General features: G+C 41.3%; 1 protein-coding gene across 2 annotated transcripts in view; it reads right to left on the reverse strand.

The window, feature by feature from the left end:
* The window catches only part of RAB6A (RAB6A, member RAS oncogene family), a 369438-nt gene that overhangs the window by 83582 nt on the left and 266429 nt on the right, over nucleotides 1–19427 (reverse strand). For both annotated transcript variants that reach the window (XM_078658559.1, XM_078658560.1), the window contains exon 3: nucleotides 6724–6777. In XM_078658559.1, the coding sequence (XP_078514685.1) occupies nucleotides 6724–6777 (54 nt within the window). The remainder of the gene's footprint in view (nucleotides 1–6723; nucleotides 6778–19427) is intronic.

Below are 19427 nucleotides of genomic sequence, written 5' to 3' on the forward strand. Positions count from 1 at the left end.
GCCCCACAACATGGAGAGCTGTCAATTGTGCCAATAATGCTGGAGTCAGACAGTGGGCTGTAGCACTTCCTACCTTGAATACCTTGAGGGACGTGACAGTCTTGATCCCAAACAGCCAAGCCCTGTCGAATGGCATATCCAGGATGCGTGCCTGTACATCACCAGAGAATCTGGTGGATCAAAGCCAAGTGTGCCTCCGCAAATCAAAGAATGAACACATTGATCAGGCTAGAGTCCACACCAGCCCGTATGATTTGACAGAGGGTATTCTTGAGCATGCCTCACCACCTCTGTAAACTGGTCCTTAAGGTGGTCTGCAGACCTGGAACCACCATCCTAGCCATTTCCCATAAGAGATGTGAATATCAGGCGAGGAGACAGGTTTTTTTGATTTTTTTGCCTAACAAGCTAAGCCTGCTGAAAAATCCTTTTTACCCATCTCCAACTTCTTGGACTCTATTAGGAGGGGCTGCTGGAAACATACCTGGATTCTGATTCGTGCAGCACAATGCCTGTACTATCCGATTTGCTGGTCAACCACAGAGGTAAGCTTTAATGGGCTCCAGCAGAGAATAATTAAAGGGTAGAAGAGGCTGTGATGTTGCGAGGCAGGTTGCAGGATGTCAGTCAAATTATTGCACTTAATTTCTACAGTGGGCAAAGGTAGTTCAAAAGCTCGGCTCCCTATCTAAGTACTGCATGGAAATATTTCTCTTCCATCGGGGTGGGCCTGTAGGGCAGTCCATCTCGAACTCTACAGATTTATCTAGGCCATTGGCATTCTGACCAGCCAGGTAATCTGCCATGTCCAAAGTAAGCAGGGGCAGTACATTTTTAGCTTAGCTGCGGACATCCATATAATGCATGATTGAGTCCAGCATTTAGATACGGTCAGAGTATTATCCAAACACATCTTCCTGGTCTGCCAATATGGTTGGAGATATACTGGCTCAAACTGTGGTAGTTCTGTGACTGGCCTCTTCAAGTCTCTGGGCCTTCTTGCTGGATGTTTGGAAGATTGCCTCGCTCCGTGGGTGTTCCTTAGTAGGAGCTAGTGGCTAGTTGCTGGTGTAAGCGTCAGCAATGGCACAGGCTTTGGGGAATGTGTCAGTGGTGAGGGGCTTTCCGTTAGGAGTGGATCCAACTGGTGCTCGATATGTTCCTTAGAAGGGAACCCTGAGTCCGATTGCACAGATGATTAACCTGCCAATGGAAATCCAAACAAAGCCCGAAGCCTACCTGAACAGACTCATCGTGGCACTAAGGAAATGAGCTTGTAGCACCAGAAATTCCAGATACGCTGGGCAACTGAGAGCCTGGATCAGGACCTGTGTGGCTCACTTGCAGGTCTGATGAAGGAGGATCCTCAGGAGCTCTTCTCTATTTTGATGAGGAACACGACTGATAGAGATCTCATATTCATACTCCATGTTGAGCCAGGTTCTCCTAAAATGTTTGGCCTCAAGCTCTCTGATGGCTTTGTGGTGTATGAAGTCTTAATCTTATTTTCTGCACAACCTCAAGTGGTGTTTAGAACCCTGGCACCAAAACAGATCTAAAGAGGTCTAAAATGGTTATCAGTCTATTGAATGTACAACAAGTTTAAAGCCAGGCGTCTTTGGCAGACACACCCCTACGCGCTGTACTCAAGATTTGAGTGAAAATGATTGTGTAAAACTCAGGAAAATTTTGAAAACTAATGGAGGAGCTCCGTGTCGAGAGGTGCAGAATAAAGGTACTTGACATTAGTGCACCTGGGTAGGCTCCACATGGCTCTGTATAACTCCAGTGACCTCACTGTGTCAGTTTCCAACACAAAGATGGAGCAGTTCCTTCTATTGGAAAAGGATAACTATGAAAAACTTCTAGAATCAGGATGACTTCTGGAGATATTCAACAGGGTGATGAATCTGCAGGCAGAAGTAGCTATCAGGAATACTATTACTTACTAGTAAAGTAAAATTAATAAGCTATGTAACATCTCATCACAAGAGAACATCTGGTGTGTAGAAAGTGTCATACACAAGTTTTGTTTCCTTCATAAGTTGTTCAATATCTTCCTGACATTCCCTAGTGACAGACTTTGGAATCCACATTCCAGTGCATAATGCCTAGGTCAACTTATTCTATCCTCTTGAATGGACTGTTAACCAACAGCTAAAGATAAGTTCTGATCACAACCACAAAACAGTTGTCACCAGAAGCCAAACTGGGGGTGAGGGTGGAAAGGTGAGGAACAAAATGCATAAGACCTTAATGCATGTTAAAGCTTTGTCGCTCTCCTTACGCTGTAGGTCTCTGCATTCTTATGCGGCAATTAGTATGACAACTATGGACAGAAGTGAAGATGGTAATTTTAAAGGCTAAGTCCTCAAAAACGGATCTTGTAATAAATAGCATTAGCCTTTAGTCTACAAAGCACAACAACTTGCAGGCTGGAAACAAACATTAAAAATTCCTACTACAGTGATAGAACTGAAGAGAGCGGTAACATCTGATCCAGTCCTCCACAGAAAATAAACCAGTGCACCACCGAGTCGGAGGATTATCTGCATTGCCACATCTCGAGGCACCAATGAAGCAAACTAAAATAATTGATGTGTCCAGTTTAGAGGCTCATGCCCCTTGACATCTTGAAATCTCTACATACGTGTATGGAGGTTGGAGGTAGAAAGCTTGTACAAATGTCTTTAAGGCATTGAAAGCAAAGATTGTGTCAAAAAAGGTATTGGTGTGAAAGACTCCCACATTTTGAATCACTGCCATTCAATCATGCTAATAATGTTTTTCTGCTAGGATACAAAACTCCAGCCGGCAAGGTCATGTCTACTAGCTGGAAGGCATCCTTCCAAGAGCTGTAAAGTACTGCCCAAAACTGGGGTTGCTGAGTTAATGAGTAGAGGAGGTGAATAATCGTATCCCATTTCCCTGAACACAGAAACTTTCAGGAGTGTTGACTGTGAACTGAGGCAGTTGGGCCTACAAATAATTGCCTTGAATAATAGAAGCCACACTGCTCTCGTCCAAGCTTGATTGGAAGCAACTGTTCCTTGGGATGTACTTGCCTTGAATGGTGAATGTGTCCAAAAAGGCTTTCCATCCTATTTGTGTAGCATCCGCTACCAGTGTCAAATCTGGTAGTGTCGAAAAGATCCAGGACCCAGTTCAAAAGATCCACAAGACTCCAACTCAAGAAACAGTCATGTGCACAATTTGAACTTGGTGGTGAGATGTCTTTTGGCTTTGAAGGCTTGTAATGAAGTAAGATTGTATTTTGACACTCCTTAAAGGGTTAAAGTCACAGACTTCAGATCTGAGTTTTGTCCGAGTTGTGGCACATCATAAAGTAGCGCAGAGATAGTGCGCCTACAGCAAAGCACTATGTGTAACATACAGATCAAATATTTATTTTTAATGTAGGCAGTTTAGTGGATTACTGGCTTTTTAATTGGGATCCTTTTGTTAATTGCAGTTCATAACATACAATCCTAATATAGCTCAGTGAGCTATGAACCAAAATCAAATAGCAGCATGGAAACTGCAAAGCACAGGTTTACAGCTTCATTGTTTTTCTCTAATCTTTCATTATTTAAGGTTGATAAATAGAGCTCCTTTAAGCATTTGAGCTCAAATCTGCAGAATATACGGCAGATGATGGATTATGTGGCAAATGCAGCAAATCTATCAATATGCGAAAATCGCAGAAGCCGGACAAGTGCATAATTCCAATATCCATGTGCTCAAGAAACATTTCCTATACATTGGGTTACACACATACAAGCCATTCGGTCTGTATAATGTGTGTGTGATATAACACACTCCAACACCCAACCCTACATAACTGGAATGAGTATCAGTATAAACGAAATTAACTACACAAGAGAGCAGGTCTATGTAGAGATGAAGGGCACCATTGGAAGGTGGTACTGATTGAATCCTTTTTTGGAGGTCCTGGGGTGTGGGGTGCACGACAACAATTCTCACTCCATCTGGCACTAGCACTAGAACCAGCCCCATCAGTGGCGTAGCTATCATTCCGACAGCATGTGCAGTGCCCCAGGCACGGAGGTAAAAGCACTTCAGCAGAGGATTGTGGGGCGGCTGATAGGAAAGCCTAGTCTAAGAGCGGTTGAGATCTAATTTTAACATTTCCTTAAAGATTTTATTACAAAATGTCCAGTTAATGGAGAAGAAAGAGCACAAGTAGAAATGCTTACACAACATGATTAGTATGCTCCAATCCTGAATCTGCTAGTGCCACATTGTAACCGGACAGACAAATGCTCCGGGCTGGAACCTTGGATTGATTTCTCCCTAATTTCTTTGAAAAAATTCCTTTTCTTAAACAGCGATATTCTGCCTATATGTATGTATATGTTGTATCAGGAGCACAACCCCAGCCGAAAGGCAGCGGGGCACTGTACAAGGTTCAAGACAAAATGTAAGTCTGGACCACTGTGCCAAATCTTTGAGGGATATATTATCTAGCATTTTACATAACAGCACAGTAAGTGAAATTGTGTTGCTGAGTTGCACAAAAGAGTAGAGTAGCACCATAATTTCCAAAGATATGGTGCATTGGAATGGGGAATGAAAGGTCAGACATGCAAGTTGCAAAGTGAACCTTCAAGTAATCTAGGTTCACTCCCTATTCAACCTCATCTCTCAATTCCCTTTTCTCTGTGTGTACCCTCCTCGCCCTGCCTAAGCATTTGTCCCTGCCTCTCTCCCTTCATATGATTCCTCTCAGTTGTCCTTATCCAGCTTTTTAAATGCCCCCCTCTATCTTCTGTTCTTTTTTTCTCTTTTCAGCCTTCTGTCGTCCTCCCCATATTTGCTCTTTTCTCTGCTCCATCTTCGCCAGTTGTCTTTTCACCATCAGTTTTTCTGGCAGGTCCTTGCTCGCTTTCCTATACTCTCACTGTTAACTCTCCCTATTCCAACTGCCTCTCCCTCTCAGCATATAGCCCTCTCTACTTTCTCACGATCATTTCTCTCTCTTTTCCACACTCTCGTAGAGCTACTGCCTACGCTCTCTAAGTCTATATTAAACAACAGAGCGATACTTCTAGCACCATCATTCATGGTACGGGGGTAGAATTGTGAAATCTGCCATTTAGGCTGGCTGTCAAATTCAACTTGGAGTGTATATGTTTACAAACTAGTTTGTGGTAATGTGCATTAGCATAGAGGTGTGGCGCCGCGGCCAGGGCGACTGACGCTGGAATCTGGGGATCAGGGTTCGATTCCCGGCTCTGGCGGCAGGTTAGCCCAGCACCATGCGACTCTGGGCAATAGCTTGCTTAATCTTCCCGACGGCCCCCAGCGCCTAGAGACCCTAACGGGTGATTGTGCGCTATACAAATGTGGATTATTATTATTATTATTATTATTATTATTATTAGAATGCAGCAATGTCCTAGGAATGCTGCGCAGATGAAGGGAGCTGGTGGACAGAGCTAGGTGGGTTGGCTGAGCTGTTCTGTTAAATATGCTTATTAAACTAACTTATGAAGAACTCATGGCTTCACCTCCTTATTGAAGTATTAACATTTTAAACACCGTTTTTCATCTTTAAATCTGTCTGTTTGTGAATGTTTGCTCAACACTCCAATGTCTAATACAAACTAAAGAACATATTTTGCCTTCTACTTCTCTCAGCTGTCTATTTTATAACCGTGCAACGCCCTCAGATGTGTTCCTAAAAATGACCTTTTGTCCTGAATTTTGACCGTCTGCCCTGAATTTTTACTGTCACAGTCCATTATTTGTCTTCTTGCCAGGTGGTCACCCTAGGCTGAGTGTCTGAAGAACAGAGCTGCCAGGTCTTTACAGTTGGAGTGTTTGTCCTCGGTTTGAGTCTAAGCTGGGCCAAAGTGAACCCCAGAAGGCATGGCACTCACAGTCAATGTGGTATAGATGACTGAGCGCTTACTACTGTTCTTCCTCGGACTCCGAGTACATCTCTGCCTAGACTTTGAGACAAATGGGTAATTTCTCGTTCTGATGGCCCAGGATGTTGCTCATGCGGTGTCTCTATGTCCTTCTCCCCAAAAATATAAGGTGTCGGGTTCCTACTACTGTATCTTATGGGCCCACCTGTGTTCCCGCTGCTGCCAAAGGGACTTCTTGAACCAAAAAGTAAGGCAGGCTAAACAAGTGATATCATCGTGTTCCAGGGAGAGAAAGAGGCTGCAGACTTGATGGTGATCAGCCCAAGGGTATTTGGAGTGGACCTGTCTTCAACACTGAAACAGTGTCTTCCATTACTAAAGTTCATTTTAGGCAAGTACATTTCTATAGAAGGGGAGAGATCCCTGAAGAGGGCCTGAGGTCAGAACTGCTGGGTCAAGAAGGAACAAATTTACGAGTGATGCAAAACTAGTTTTCTCTTCAAAACCCATACACGTCTTTGCTCAAGAGCAGAGCGGAGACCAGTACTACATAGTTTTAAAGCAACATGTGCATGAGGATGAAGTTTTGAAATCATTTTGTGGTTTGCCCTAAATCTGTGCAATACTTTTTTTCATAATCATCTGAGCCGAGCCAACATATCAATTACAGGTTTTAATATATATCCACACAGATTGTAAGCAAACTCCTTACTGGTGAACGTAACAAGCACGAGTAAGATAAAATGCACTGTTTATCACCAAAGTAACAGTTCAGTTAGAATCAATCAACTGAATAATACTAAGAAAATGAAAGGAAACTTTTACTCACTGTTCGGTCCTCCAGGTACATTGTCTTTGATAAAAAGTCAATGCCTATCGTTGCCTGTAAACAAAACACATAAAAAAATGGTAACTTGCTTCAACAAAAGAGAAAAAATATTTGTGCTTAGAACAACAATTCTACAAATACCGAATCAACTTTGGTAATGGTATTTTTTTTTACTGACGATTGGTCTCTAGTTATTGCCCCTTTAATTTATATTACATTATGTTGTATTGTTAGACTGAGTTCCATGAGCCTCAGCGTCTAGCATCTTATTTACAGTACAGACAATGCAATCAACATCGTGCCGCATCAAAGGTGTGTTTTGAAACTAACAATTTGAAAGAATGTGAACCTTGCAATTGTACACACAACTTATTCACAGATTAAACACTAAAACAAGACTGCAATCTGATCCATCAGCACCAATTTATAACGAGCATTTCCAATGCAATAGGCCTCGCATTTGTTAAAGTTAGAGCTGTTAGGATTGAAAATAATAAAATAACACTTTTGTTTTTTTTGCAGTGGAGTTATTCTATTTGCATAGCACTGTTGCCAATGATAAAAAATGCAAAAAGTAAAAATAAATTGCCATTTTCAACACCAACAGCTCTAACTTTAACAAATGCGAGACCTATTGCATTGGAAATGCAATTGGTCTCGCATTTGTTGGCGTTGGAGTTATTGGCATTATAAATACCAATGTTTTTACCATGGCATGTTGCAGGGTGCAGTATCCCATGGGACCTCTTTTGGCCACATATAGTACTGCACCCTGCAAAGTTGGAGTTATTGGCATTATAAATGTCAATGTTTTTTACTTAGCCATGTTGGAGGGTGCCCCCTGCAAAAGATCTAGCAAATCCACCCTACCAATAATTCATTACCTGCTAGACAATACCACAAGTACATTCAAATAGCTATGTCCATATATACAATTATTAGCTTTGAAATGTGGCAAAATAATAATTTTTATATATTCCGGATTAGGTTGTACTAGGAAGGGAAATTTAGAGAAGGTCTCATATAAATGCGAGATGTTCTAGTGAGTAAAGTAACCACTGCAAGCCTTGCTTAGGACCAATCGTGTCCTGCCCCAAGCCCTTTAAGAAAATAGTACACAGAGGCTGTAATTAAAACCTAGGGAGTAACAACACATGTAACAGGGGGTGTCCTCGTGGGAGGTTACAAGAAGAGACAAGGGACTAACTACTAAGCCTATTGACCAATGAAAAGCCCCCATTTACAAAAGTCATGGACATGAGCCAATGAAAAATATGGGCGGAAAGTGGGTGGAATTTTATGCCCCTATCCTGAATACAAGAGACAAAATTGATGGGCGGAATGCAGAACAAATCAAAACATGCATCCCATGTCAAGAGATCTGGGTTCAATCCATCATTCTTTTACTCACCATGCCACCCCAGTTTAGACCTGGCAATATGCAAATCAGTCCTGACCCTGTGCCTCATGGGAACAGTCCAGCCCGAACTGCCAAGCCATGCCTTCCCTGGACCGGAAACAAGCATCCTAAGACCGGTTTCGGTCAGGATAGCTTGATTCCAGAGGTACAGTGAGCCCGGGACCCATGTCTGAGCATACCCGGCGAACTTAGGGTGAGAAAGCAAAAGACACACAATTGATGGACGGAATGCACAACAAATAAAACATTCAACCCCAGTCAAGAGATCTGGGTTAAAATCCATCATTCTTTTGCTCACCATGCCACCCCAGTTTCAGCGCTCCGTCCATCTCCTTGTGTTTGCCATATCCTGAATACAGCATGTCTCTAATAGACAGCGCAAGCACTGCCTAGGCAAGACCTAAAAAAACTTTTTGGTAACAAACTCAAAATCTTTTCTAAATTACAGGTCCTTTTCTGATAAATTCCTTTTACTGATATGACAGTCATCACATGCTCATTAGGAATGGAGACTAACTGCACATACTTTTTAAGTCTTCACCAGCATGCAAAACATAAAAGTGCACTAATTCTGTATGCATCTCTATTAAGGCCAAAGGACAAGGTTAGGCTGGGAATTATGCTGTACAGAGAGATCTGGGTTTATTTTTTTGGGTTCCACCTGCACCTCACAGTTCAGTTAATTTGTTAAGAAGCATAGAGAACCAGGTAAGATTCCCATAACTTAATATAAATAGAAACAAGAACAGCTATGGCTTTCCCAGTCAAACAAGGAGCAGCCAAACAGACTAATCTACTAAACGTGTTTAATGTAAACTAATGTGCACACATCTACTTGGGTAAGTTCACATGCAATGGTGGGACAAAACTTTGATTTGAATATTTAGTAACAGTACTGAAAATAATGTTCACAAACTCTACCATAAAAAAGCACCAACCACAGATCTGATGAATCCAACATTAATATCTCAGATGAGTCCGTAGAATATGAAATGTACTCATTCAAAGTGAAGACAGATTTCAATCTGAGTTAATTCAACAGCAAAATGGAACCTGGACGGATGCGTTCTGTAAAGCCATTTGCAATAGATCTAAAATTCTCGTCTCAGGATACCTACTTCCTTTCAGATAAGGTTTGTTCACATGGGCACCTCCAGGTCGAAAAGATCCTAATCCACCAGTAGAGTACCCAAGGACTCCATACTATCTCCTGCCATCTTGTACCTTTGTACCTTTATGTGGTGCTGCTGGGTGTTCCATTACCAGAAAAGAGCATTAAAATTCATCAACAGCATTCTGCCCATCAATTGTCAGAGTGGGACGGGGATGCCGAGAGGTGATCCTGTGCTTCCCATGCCACTGCGGTTAAGCTAGCCTGGCTGATGAGGGGCGATACCCCTTAATCGGGCCCAGGATGGTGTTTCTGGTCTAAGGAGGACCTGGCCTGGCAGTTCGGGTTGGACATTTCCCATGGGAAGCAAGTTCAAGACTGATTTGAATATGGCTGGATCCAAAGCGTAATGGCATAGTGAGCAAAAAACAATGGATTTTGGCCCAGATCTCTGTACTAGTGGGTGAACGTTTGACATTGTTCAGCATTCCGTCCATCAATTGTTCTATTGTGCTTGGTGTTCTACTCCCAGATAACAGCATTAAGATTCATCAACCGGTCAAAGATACACAACCCTACTTGAAAGTCTCCTTTGCTTCAGACATCCATGGCCTCCAACATGGCCTCAAACACTGCCTGCACATTATCCAGACGTGGCAGTCCAACACCTACCTGAAGCTCAACCCAATTAAGACAGAATTTCTGTAAATTGCCAAAAACAAAAAATAACAGCATACACCTAGCTCAAAGACATGAACCTTTACAGCCCAACTTTCATCCAATGAAAAGTCACTTGGATTCATACTGGACACCAATCTCACCCTCAAGGAGCACACTGCCATAATATCAAAGATGGTTGAAACCAGCTTTCTCTCTTAAAGAAAGCCCAACCGCTTCTCCCAGAAAGCAAATACAGAACTGTTCTTCAAGCCCTAGAACTCTTGCATCTGGATGGTGGTAATGCGCTACTCCATGGGCTTCCAGACTACACACTGGCAGCCCTAACAATCACCCTACATGTTGCAGAAAATCTCATCTATGGCCAAATGAAATATGGACACATCACCCCTATTGGTACCCTTTCCCAATCCGTACCACCTTCACAAGCAGCTGCATCAATTATAAAGGTATCATGACCAGCACCCTGCTTATTTTGCAGACATGCTTTGTGGCATCGCTTGCAGGGACTGGTAAGGTCTGTGTCAGAGGTGTAAATGCCTTCGCTACTCTTTGTGCCCCACCACCAGTGACATCTGCAGCCAACAATACAAACACATTGGTCTCTCAGTCTGGGAACAGCATTGTGGCTCCTTTTTACATTTCACGTTTTACTTACTCTTGAATTTATCTAAGAGTATTTGCTTTTTCCAGGATGGTGTATTTTTGTAGTTTAATATGCAACATCTTACTCCTGTACAGTGTCCCTCTTATATAGCGGTCAGTTAAAGTAGAGAGTGGGCTTTGATTGAGAGCTGTGGAGTTCAGACCAACTGCAGTGTGAATTTCTCACATTCCAGTGAGTCCAGAAAAGGGGTTCAGAATAAATGCTCATCCTAATTGGTGGCCTCGCCAGAGTGCACAGACCCAGATTGTAATTTTTTTCGTCACAAGACGAGAGGGTATCATTATGCAATAACCTTTAATTGCTTCCCCAATGCAGCACTTTAAAAAAACGTACAAATATCACAAAGCAATAAGTTCTATTTTGGAATTCTTAATGCAATCGTAAATCCATATCTCAGAGTTACATTCCTCTTTTATTGGATGCTCCTTTCAGATAAGTACACTTTTACTTCACTGCAACTTCGTTTTATCACTGACCAGATGTTTATTACCCCGTTAGTCATTCCAATTTATAGACTGACTACCAGATACATTCTGTATTAAATAGGGTTTATTTGCTTGAGATATATTACTAAGAAATCTGGTTTCTTTCCTATTGATATGATTGGAAGAAAGTTATATAGTCTTTAACATTTGAGTTAATTCTCTTCGTAGATAAGCCTGTTGCGTTTTTAATAATTTTCAAACAGATTGAGAGCTGCTCATCTGCTTTTTAAGGATTAGGAATTACTCTTGTGTACATGGATCCAATGTCTGATTTATTTAACAGGTTCTGAATTTCTGACTAAGTATAATGCACACAACGCGCCTCCTCCAACGATTATCTGAAGTGCCAAGATGTCAGTGACATAATACAGAGACAACAAATATAGACAATATCAACTACATGAATATCATTAAAACAAATCCATTGAGTAAAAAATATTAAAAACACATTTAAACAATTGTATCCAAAAAAGTAGAACTAAAATACATAACTGATACTATTTAATTTCACCAAAAACGTAACATTAAATATTAACATAAACTACCTCTAAAATATGCATTACACATTTAAAACACATCTGAACATAATAAACATGTATATCAATAAATATCAATCCTCAACTCAATACAAAAATAAACTTATACAAAGTACAAACATAAAAAATAACTAGTGATCGCAAATAAGGATATAACTGCCCAAAAAAATGTAAAACCTAAAGTAACATTAAAAAAAATCTTTATTAACAGAAGCTCGAGAAATCACATCATACATCGTTAATGTTGTGAGTACATTAAATTCCATATACAGAGAATCATAAGCAATACTTTCTCTGGCGGAGCAAGCCCCCATGGTACCCATTTTCATAAAACTATTCTGCCCCTCCCAGCCCTCTATATCTTCTCAAAGGCGTCCAAACATTTTCCTATTTCCGAGCTCATCCCTACTCTTATATACTGTTTCCTCCGCACTCTGACACCAATCAAGATCACGTTTCCAGTCCTCAATCAGAGGGGGTGCCGACGCCGCCCAATTTTTGGTGATATTGCGCTTTGCCACCCTCACTGACAGTGCAAGCCATATACCCACATACCTGGGCAATTCTGCCTACCCTCTGACCATTAGGAGAAGCTATTTTGGTTCAAGGGGGACAGGTGCTTCCACCACCTCGGACATAACTTCTGTGACCCTCTGCCAAAATATGGAAATTTCGGGACATTCCCACAAGATGTGCAAGAAGATTTATTTCTTCACATACCCCCTGATGCACCGTGCGGATGGGGCACAACCCCAGGAAAAGAGGTGGGTGCGGGGATAGTAGATGCGATACAGCATCTTGAGCTGTACCAGCCTGAATCTTACGTGCATAGCAACCTCTCTAGGACTCTGGAGCGCCTCTTGCCAGTCTTCGTCGTCCAGAGCCCCCAGGTCTTTAGCCCAAGCTTCCCTAAGGGAGACTAAGGGATCTGGGAGATTGTTAATCAGTTCACGGTATATCGTAGAGGTTGGGTTCCCCTGTATGGGGTCCAGCAGCAACCGATCCTCCAGCTGTGAATATTCTGGAACGGAGACCCCCGCTGGACGTGAGCGCACAGGGCGTGTAGGAGCCGCAGGTGCCCGTAGTGCTGCGAGTCACGCATGTTATACTCTTTCTGTAGGTATTCAAACGTGTGGGGCGTCTCCCTTCCATAAGTCTCCCAGGTATTCAATGCCTATTAGGCGCCAACCCCTGAACCCAGATAGCCCGCCTACCTCCCTGAGGGAGATCTCCCGCCCAAAGAGGGGTTTTGGCAGTCAATCTCCCCGCCCAACACAGCAATTTATTGGCGTCTCTCCAGCACTGGATCACCACCTTAGTGTGTTCCGGCCAGGCCCATCCGCCGGGAATACAAAACTGATTCATAGTTGCCCTGCGACATCGCTGCCCTATCCACTCTGTATGCCGGCTCATCCATTCCGACGTATACCCAATCATTAATCACCTGCATTTGGGAGGCTCAGTAGTGTAGCCTTACATCTGGAACTGCAACCCACCCCCCCCATCAAAGACCACCCCTGTGCAACTTGTGCAAGGCAATTCTCGGGGGCCCCACAGCAGAGTTTGCACGTCCTGCGCTATACCGTTAAAAAGATGCTGTGGTATCTGATAGGGAGCATTTGGTAACACGTAAAGAAGAAGCAACCGATATTATTAAACTATACACAACTATAACCAATAAAATAGCATAAACAATTAAACAATATAAAAGCCAGATGAATTAAAGAAAAAAATCTCACAAAACACCATACATTTGAAGAGTAAGGAAACTCTGCAGAATTTTACCCTGCAAACTACAAGGCTACAAAATATACAACTTTACCACTACAACTCCAAGTAAGTATTACTTATATTTAAAATAAAAAAAATTGTAACTTGCAAAAATATTATTCAAGAAGCAATGTCTAAGACTATTTAACGTTTCTAATTTTAAACAGAACTTTCTACTACACACCAACAAAAACTACACCTATAACACCACAAAATAAAGTATATTGAAATAACTTTTTAACTGCAAGAGCAACGCCAAAACGTGTTAATCACCCAAGCGTCGTCAGACCCAAACTATATCACATGCAACAAATAAAACTGCTTTTTCTCTCCCAACAGAACAAAAAACCCTGTTAGACGAAGAAGCATTCTGAAAGAAAAGTGTGACAAGACAAAACTTCTCTGAAGACCATACAAGTTTAGACAAGAAATAGGAAATGTATATTTAACTGCATATGCATAAAAAACATAGTAAAGTAAAACATTTTAATTATTACTGTAATTAAAGAAACTGACAGAAGGCACAAAATGTATAACATCACAGAAGGGAAAACTGTTATTGTGTTACATGGGATATATCACCAGCCAAGAAAATGATTCAACTGAACATATTAATTGGAAATGTACAAAGTATTATTCCAATGCATGTCAAGTGAGGACAAATACTAAAGAAACTGTAGTTATTAACGTTAAAGAGCATAATCACCTCCTCAAAGTAACAAATAAAAGTGAGAGAAATTTTAGAAGATTTAAGAGAAGCAAGCACTAATACTCAGAAACCCACAACACGAATATTTACTACCCCAAGTACCTGAACATATAACAGGCCAATTACCATCAATACCCACCTTAAAGCGCCTGATAACACGCACTATAAGGGCCACCAGTGGCACCCCATTTGCTCCAAAAACATACAGGAGTTGGACATTCAAACAAACCTAACATTAACCCATTTACCCTGGCGGACATTCCACCGTGGTGCGGGTGTTCTACAGAGTGGGCGGGCTGCATCAGCCAACGGTTGTGCGCAGCACCTGCAAGGTAGTGCTCGGCCGACGCGAGCACAGAACGGGTTAAGGGGAACCCTTCCTGTTATATGATAATAAAAATCATGACAAAGAATTCTAATCTTCTCAGCCTCTGACAACTCTCTGAAACAGTCCCTATGTTAAACATGGATGACAGATGCTACATTTAAAATGTGTCCCAAACCATTCCATCAACTATACACCATTCATGGTGAATTTCAACGCATCAATATTCCTTTAGTTTATGCTCTACTTCCTAATAAACAAGGCAGTACTTACATGGAACTCCTCAACCAAATCAAACATCAAACTATAACCCCCAAATAACTATAACTGGCCTTGAACAGGCTATGATTCAATCTATCCTACAAAGATACCCCCCACACAGCCATACAAGGATGTCATTACCATTCCAATCAAAGTATATGGAGTTACCTACAAAAATCTGCACTAAATGTGGGCCACCAAGAGCCAATTTTCCTTTGAGGTTAAAAAAATGATTGCACCAGCCTACATCCATCACAGAAGCATCCAACCATTACATCACTAACAAAAAGACACAATCATCAAAATAACGAAGAAAACTTTGTTCCCTACTTCGAGGACACATGGTTGGCAGAATGCATAGGTCAGGACACAGACGCCAACCAAAAAATACCAGATATGATGGTGGCAGGTCTATGACAGCACCTTGGCAAAGGAAGCAAAAACAAACATAGTAGAAGGATGGCATAATACCTTTCAATCCACACAAAGCAGAACCCAACCAACCCTATACAAATTACTAGAATCCTTACAGAAAGGACAAAGCTACCAAGAACTTAGACTAGAATAATAAGTTACCAAAATATGCCCTAAAATAAATAAACACATTAAATAAAAATCTATAACATGGTACAAAGCAAAGTACAAATAAAGGACTAGACTACGTACAAGTAATAGCCAAATCTATTCTATACAACGCAAAAAACCTACCACAAGCCTCAGAAAGTACAATCTACTACAGAACAAAAAAATATATAAATTATACTACTATATTATTATTTCAGTGAATAAATACTAAACACATAACTCACTGATCTAATAAAAATACTAGCATTTAAAAGACATTAAAATATTAAATAAAACTAACTTACAAACTAAGTAGGAATATTAATGTAAATACAGCACATATTTTCTACAAAGCAACACATTAAATACATCAGCATAACATTCATTTAAAGCACATCACATTTCCCACCCTCACTAAATAAATTAAACAAAAGAATGTTGTTGCTGCTGATCTGTCAAATTCACATAGGAAAAATTATGAATCCACCAAAAAGTGCTTAAAACCGTAATGAAAAGCCCAAACAAAAATGCAAATATTAAGAAAAAGGAAAGGTAATCCCTCAAAGCAATCCAGTCTGTTCCATTAAAAAACTTAAAAAGATAACATAAAAGAACCACTCCAATAAACGCAAAAAACAAGGAAATATATATTTAAAAAATTTATTTTTTAAAAACCAATCAATTTTCTTTAAAAACAAAAAGATTTTTTTTAAAAACCTTCCAAATACCCTTAGAGACACCTAAGAAACGGAAACCTGTAACAAATAGCACACGCTCCGGTACTACACAAAACGAATTATCACTACATTTAGTATTGCCACCACAATTTCAAACTTAAACCAAAAACACTATTATTCCAAATTAAAACAAACATCCTTAACTGCACTACATTTTATGTAAAAAAAAATACACTTTATACAAAAATACAATTTAAAAAATTAATTTAACACATTACTCACAGATCATGTTAAGAAAATAAATATCTTCATAGAAATTAAAAATATCTTTTAAATACAGAATAAAACAAACTATTAAAAATCTTAAAAACAATATATATTCTTTTTAAAATATACTATTTATCAATAAAAATCTAAATATTTATAGAATTTTTCCAACAAAAATGTATTTTAACATTTTACATTTCTTTTTATTTCTTCACTTTTTAAAATTTTTATTTACTGAAATTTTTTTTTTTAAACTCATCCAAAATAAAAACATTTTTGAAATAATACTTCGAAATATAAAATCACCATATTCAATAAATCTTTTTTAATTTTTATATTAATACATTTGGGGAAAATCTATATATATATCTATATGTATTTTTTTTAAAACAGATTTTACTGGGATTCCAAACAGTCTCATCTGACAAATTCCAGTAACATTATACATGCATTGTTATGTACTTACTCTCTGGTGCATCTAATCCAACTGCTAAAGAACTAAACTCTCCCTCCCTCCCTTCCACCCCCCTTGAGTTGCTATTGATTCTAGCTGGATGTGCCGCTGGGTGTTGCTAGCTCATTATGGGTCTTGTCTTGATTCGGGGTGCTGAGGAAGCCGATTTATCCCTGACCCGCTTGTTCGCCCCTTCTCTTCGTCCTGTGCTATCAGTTGCGGGGATTCTGCTCTACTGGATCCCTGTCAGCTGCTAACTCGCCTACTAGGCGTTCCCATGCCCTCGCCCCGTCTTTTTTCCCTATTCCCCGTCTAGCGTCTTTGAGTAAGAGTCTTCTTTCCGCCTGCCTATTTTTCTAATTACTTTTTCCTTGTGGCCACCCATGGCCCCCTTGGTGTTTCCCAGTTTCTAGCTATTTCTCACTTGGCTAGGACATAAGCGAGGTCCTGAATTTTCCCTGACGTTTGTTTTTGGCCGTGTGTGGGAACTATCATAGCAGGTAGTGGTCTGGGGTTTGCGTTCGCTCCTTGTCTATGACGTCTCCTATTGTGCGTCGTATCTCTTCCCAGAATGCACGCAAGATAGGGCAATCCCAAAACATGTGCAGTATGTGGGATTCTCTCTCTCCGCACCTAGGGCATGCAGCGGAGTCTACTCCAAAATACCGCCTTATGCGGGACGGGGGGAGATATGCTCGGTGGAGTACATAGTTTATTAGTTTAAACTGCGCGTTCCTGGACGCTTTCAGAGTTCTTTCCACTATCATGTCCCAGTCTTTCTCCGGGATTTGTTTCCCCAGGTTCTCCTCCCATTGTATTTGTAGTCAGTCCAGCAGTCTTTGCATGTCCTACTTGATCGCTTTGTAGACATAGAATAAAGTTTTGATTGTTTCCACCCACAGTGCAACATATCTGCATCCTGCAAGCGGTCTGGGCTCTGCACTCCGCGTACCACAGTGCTTCCCTATCCTGCGTGCAAGCGCTCTATGCTTCAGGAACTAGCCCCCAGGCAAGTCATATTCCATTCGCAGCTCTTTGAAAGGGAGAATTACCGATTCTCGGTATAGGTCTCCCATCACTTTCAGACCTGCCTCTTTCCAGTCCTCTAGTCTTGCCCAGTGCTCACCCTGTGGGAGGCAGCGAAGCATTGTTATGGGTAGGTTCGGAGTAGGGGGTCCTGGTGCCCACTCCCATCAGGTATCTGGTTCAGCATCGCGTCACCACCCTGTTCTCTGCAGTGTCTCCCGCAGAGTTCCTCTGCACTCGCAGTAGTATCTTTGCTAGGGTTGGGGCGGTGTGTGCAGAGGGGCACTGTTCCCCGTCTGGGTTCCTTTCGGCTACCAGCCATTGAATCAGCTAGTACAGCTGGGCTGCTATATAGTATCCTTCAAAGTCTGGGGCTGCTAGGCCTCCCTCAGCCGAGGGACACTAACGTGGCCACCCTCCTGCGTTCCGTCCCCCCAAAGGAAGGACACCACCCTTGAGTCGATGTCCCTGAATGTTGCTTGCTGTATCCACACTAGGAGGGTGCCCAAAAAAAACACAGCAGTCGTGGGAGTGCCACCATCTTCAGGAGTGCCACTCGTCCAGCCACAGAGAGCGGTAAAGTCCTCCAGAACTCCATAGAGGAGCAGATCGAGCAGATCGCTCTGTCTACGTTGCCCTCTAATAATTTGGCTTAACCATGATATATTTTGACTCAGAGATACTGGCTCCCACTGTAGGTTTCCCAGGTCAGGCGGCAAGGGTCTGTTAGGCACCATAGTGTATAGTTTTGATTTCTGCCACTTGACCTTAAGGTCGGATAGCCTGCCAAACTAGGCCAGCATGCATCATGCCCCAGTCAGCTCTGTAGCTTTACTGTGGAGAAACAGCAGGAGGTTGTCCGCATACAAAACTTTGTAGTGCCTCATGTCTCCTGTCCACAAGCCACTGTAATCCTGCCCGCTCCTCACCCTGCAAGCCAAGGGCTCCATGGCAAGAGCGAACAACAGTGGGGAAAGCGGACACCCTTGCCTCGCGATCTCTTTCCACCGCCTGGCCAGGCGAGATATTTTTCCCAGTGCGCACTCAGGCTGTAGGGGTTGCGTAAGGCAGTTTAAACCATGCAAGAAAGCCTCCCCCTGGCCCCATCTTAGACGGGACCAAGTTTTGGAAAATACTGAAACTAGTTCAAAAATATAAAATTTACTTTACAATATTCTAAATCTATACAACTTTAAAACAAATTTTTAAAGTAAAATGTAATTAAATACATAAAAAGCTTGCAACCTTATCCCCTATAAACGCAACATTCCGCTACTACATTTTTTAACACACTAATACATATTGTTTTTAACACTTCCCACACTCATCCCCTATAAACCCAAAAATATATCTCTCCAGATAATTTTTTTGTTTTTTAACGTTATCAACTAGAAAAAAAAATTCTCAAATACATATTATTCAAAACAATTTTCGCAAGAAATATTGCCAATATAAAATACATTGATATTATTAAACACCTAAAACGATACTTTTGACAATATTAGATCAAATTAGTATTGACACTATTTATGTTTATGTAACACAAAATTTTCGTTTGTCCAAAGTGCTTTTAAACATCCGCAACCTTTTCCCACTTACTGGCATAAAAGACCGGCTTGTGTGATCTCATTCTTTCCATGTGGCACCATTGTTGAGCACACGTGCAGCTTCTTCTATGTGGCTATTGCTTTGAGTGATCTCCTCTACATGTGGAGCCATGCTTGCAGCTTAATCACTTCAGGCGCTCACTCTCG

This window comes from Lissotriton helveticus, chromosome 8 (genome assembly GCF_964261635.1).
Source record: "Lissotriton helveticus chromosome 8, aLisHel1.1, whole genome shotgun sequence".
NCBI lineage: Eukaryota > Metazoa > Chordata > Amphibia > Caudata > Salamandridae > Lissotriton > Lissotriton helveticus.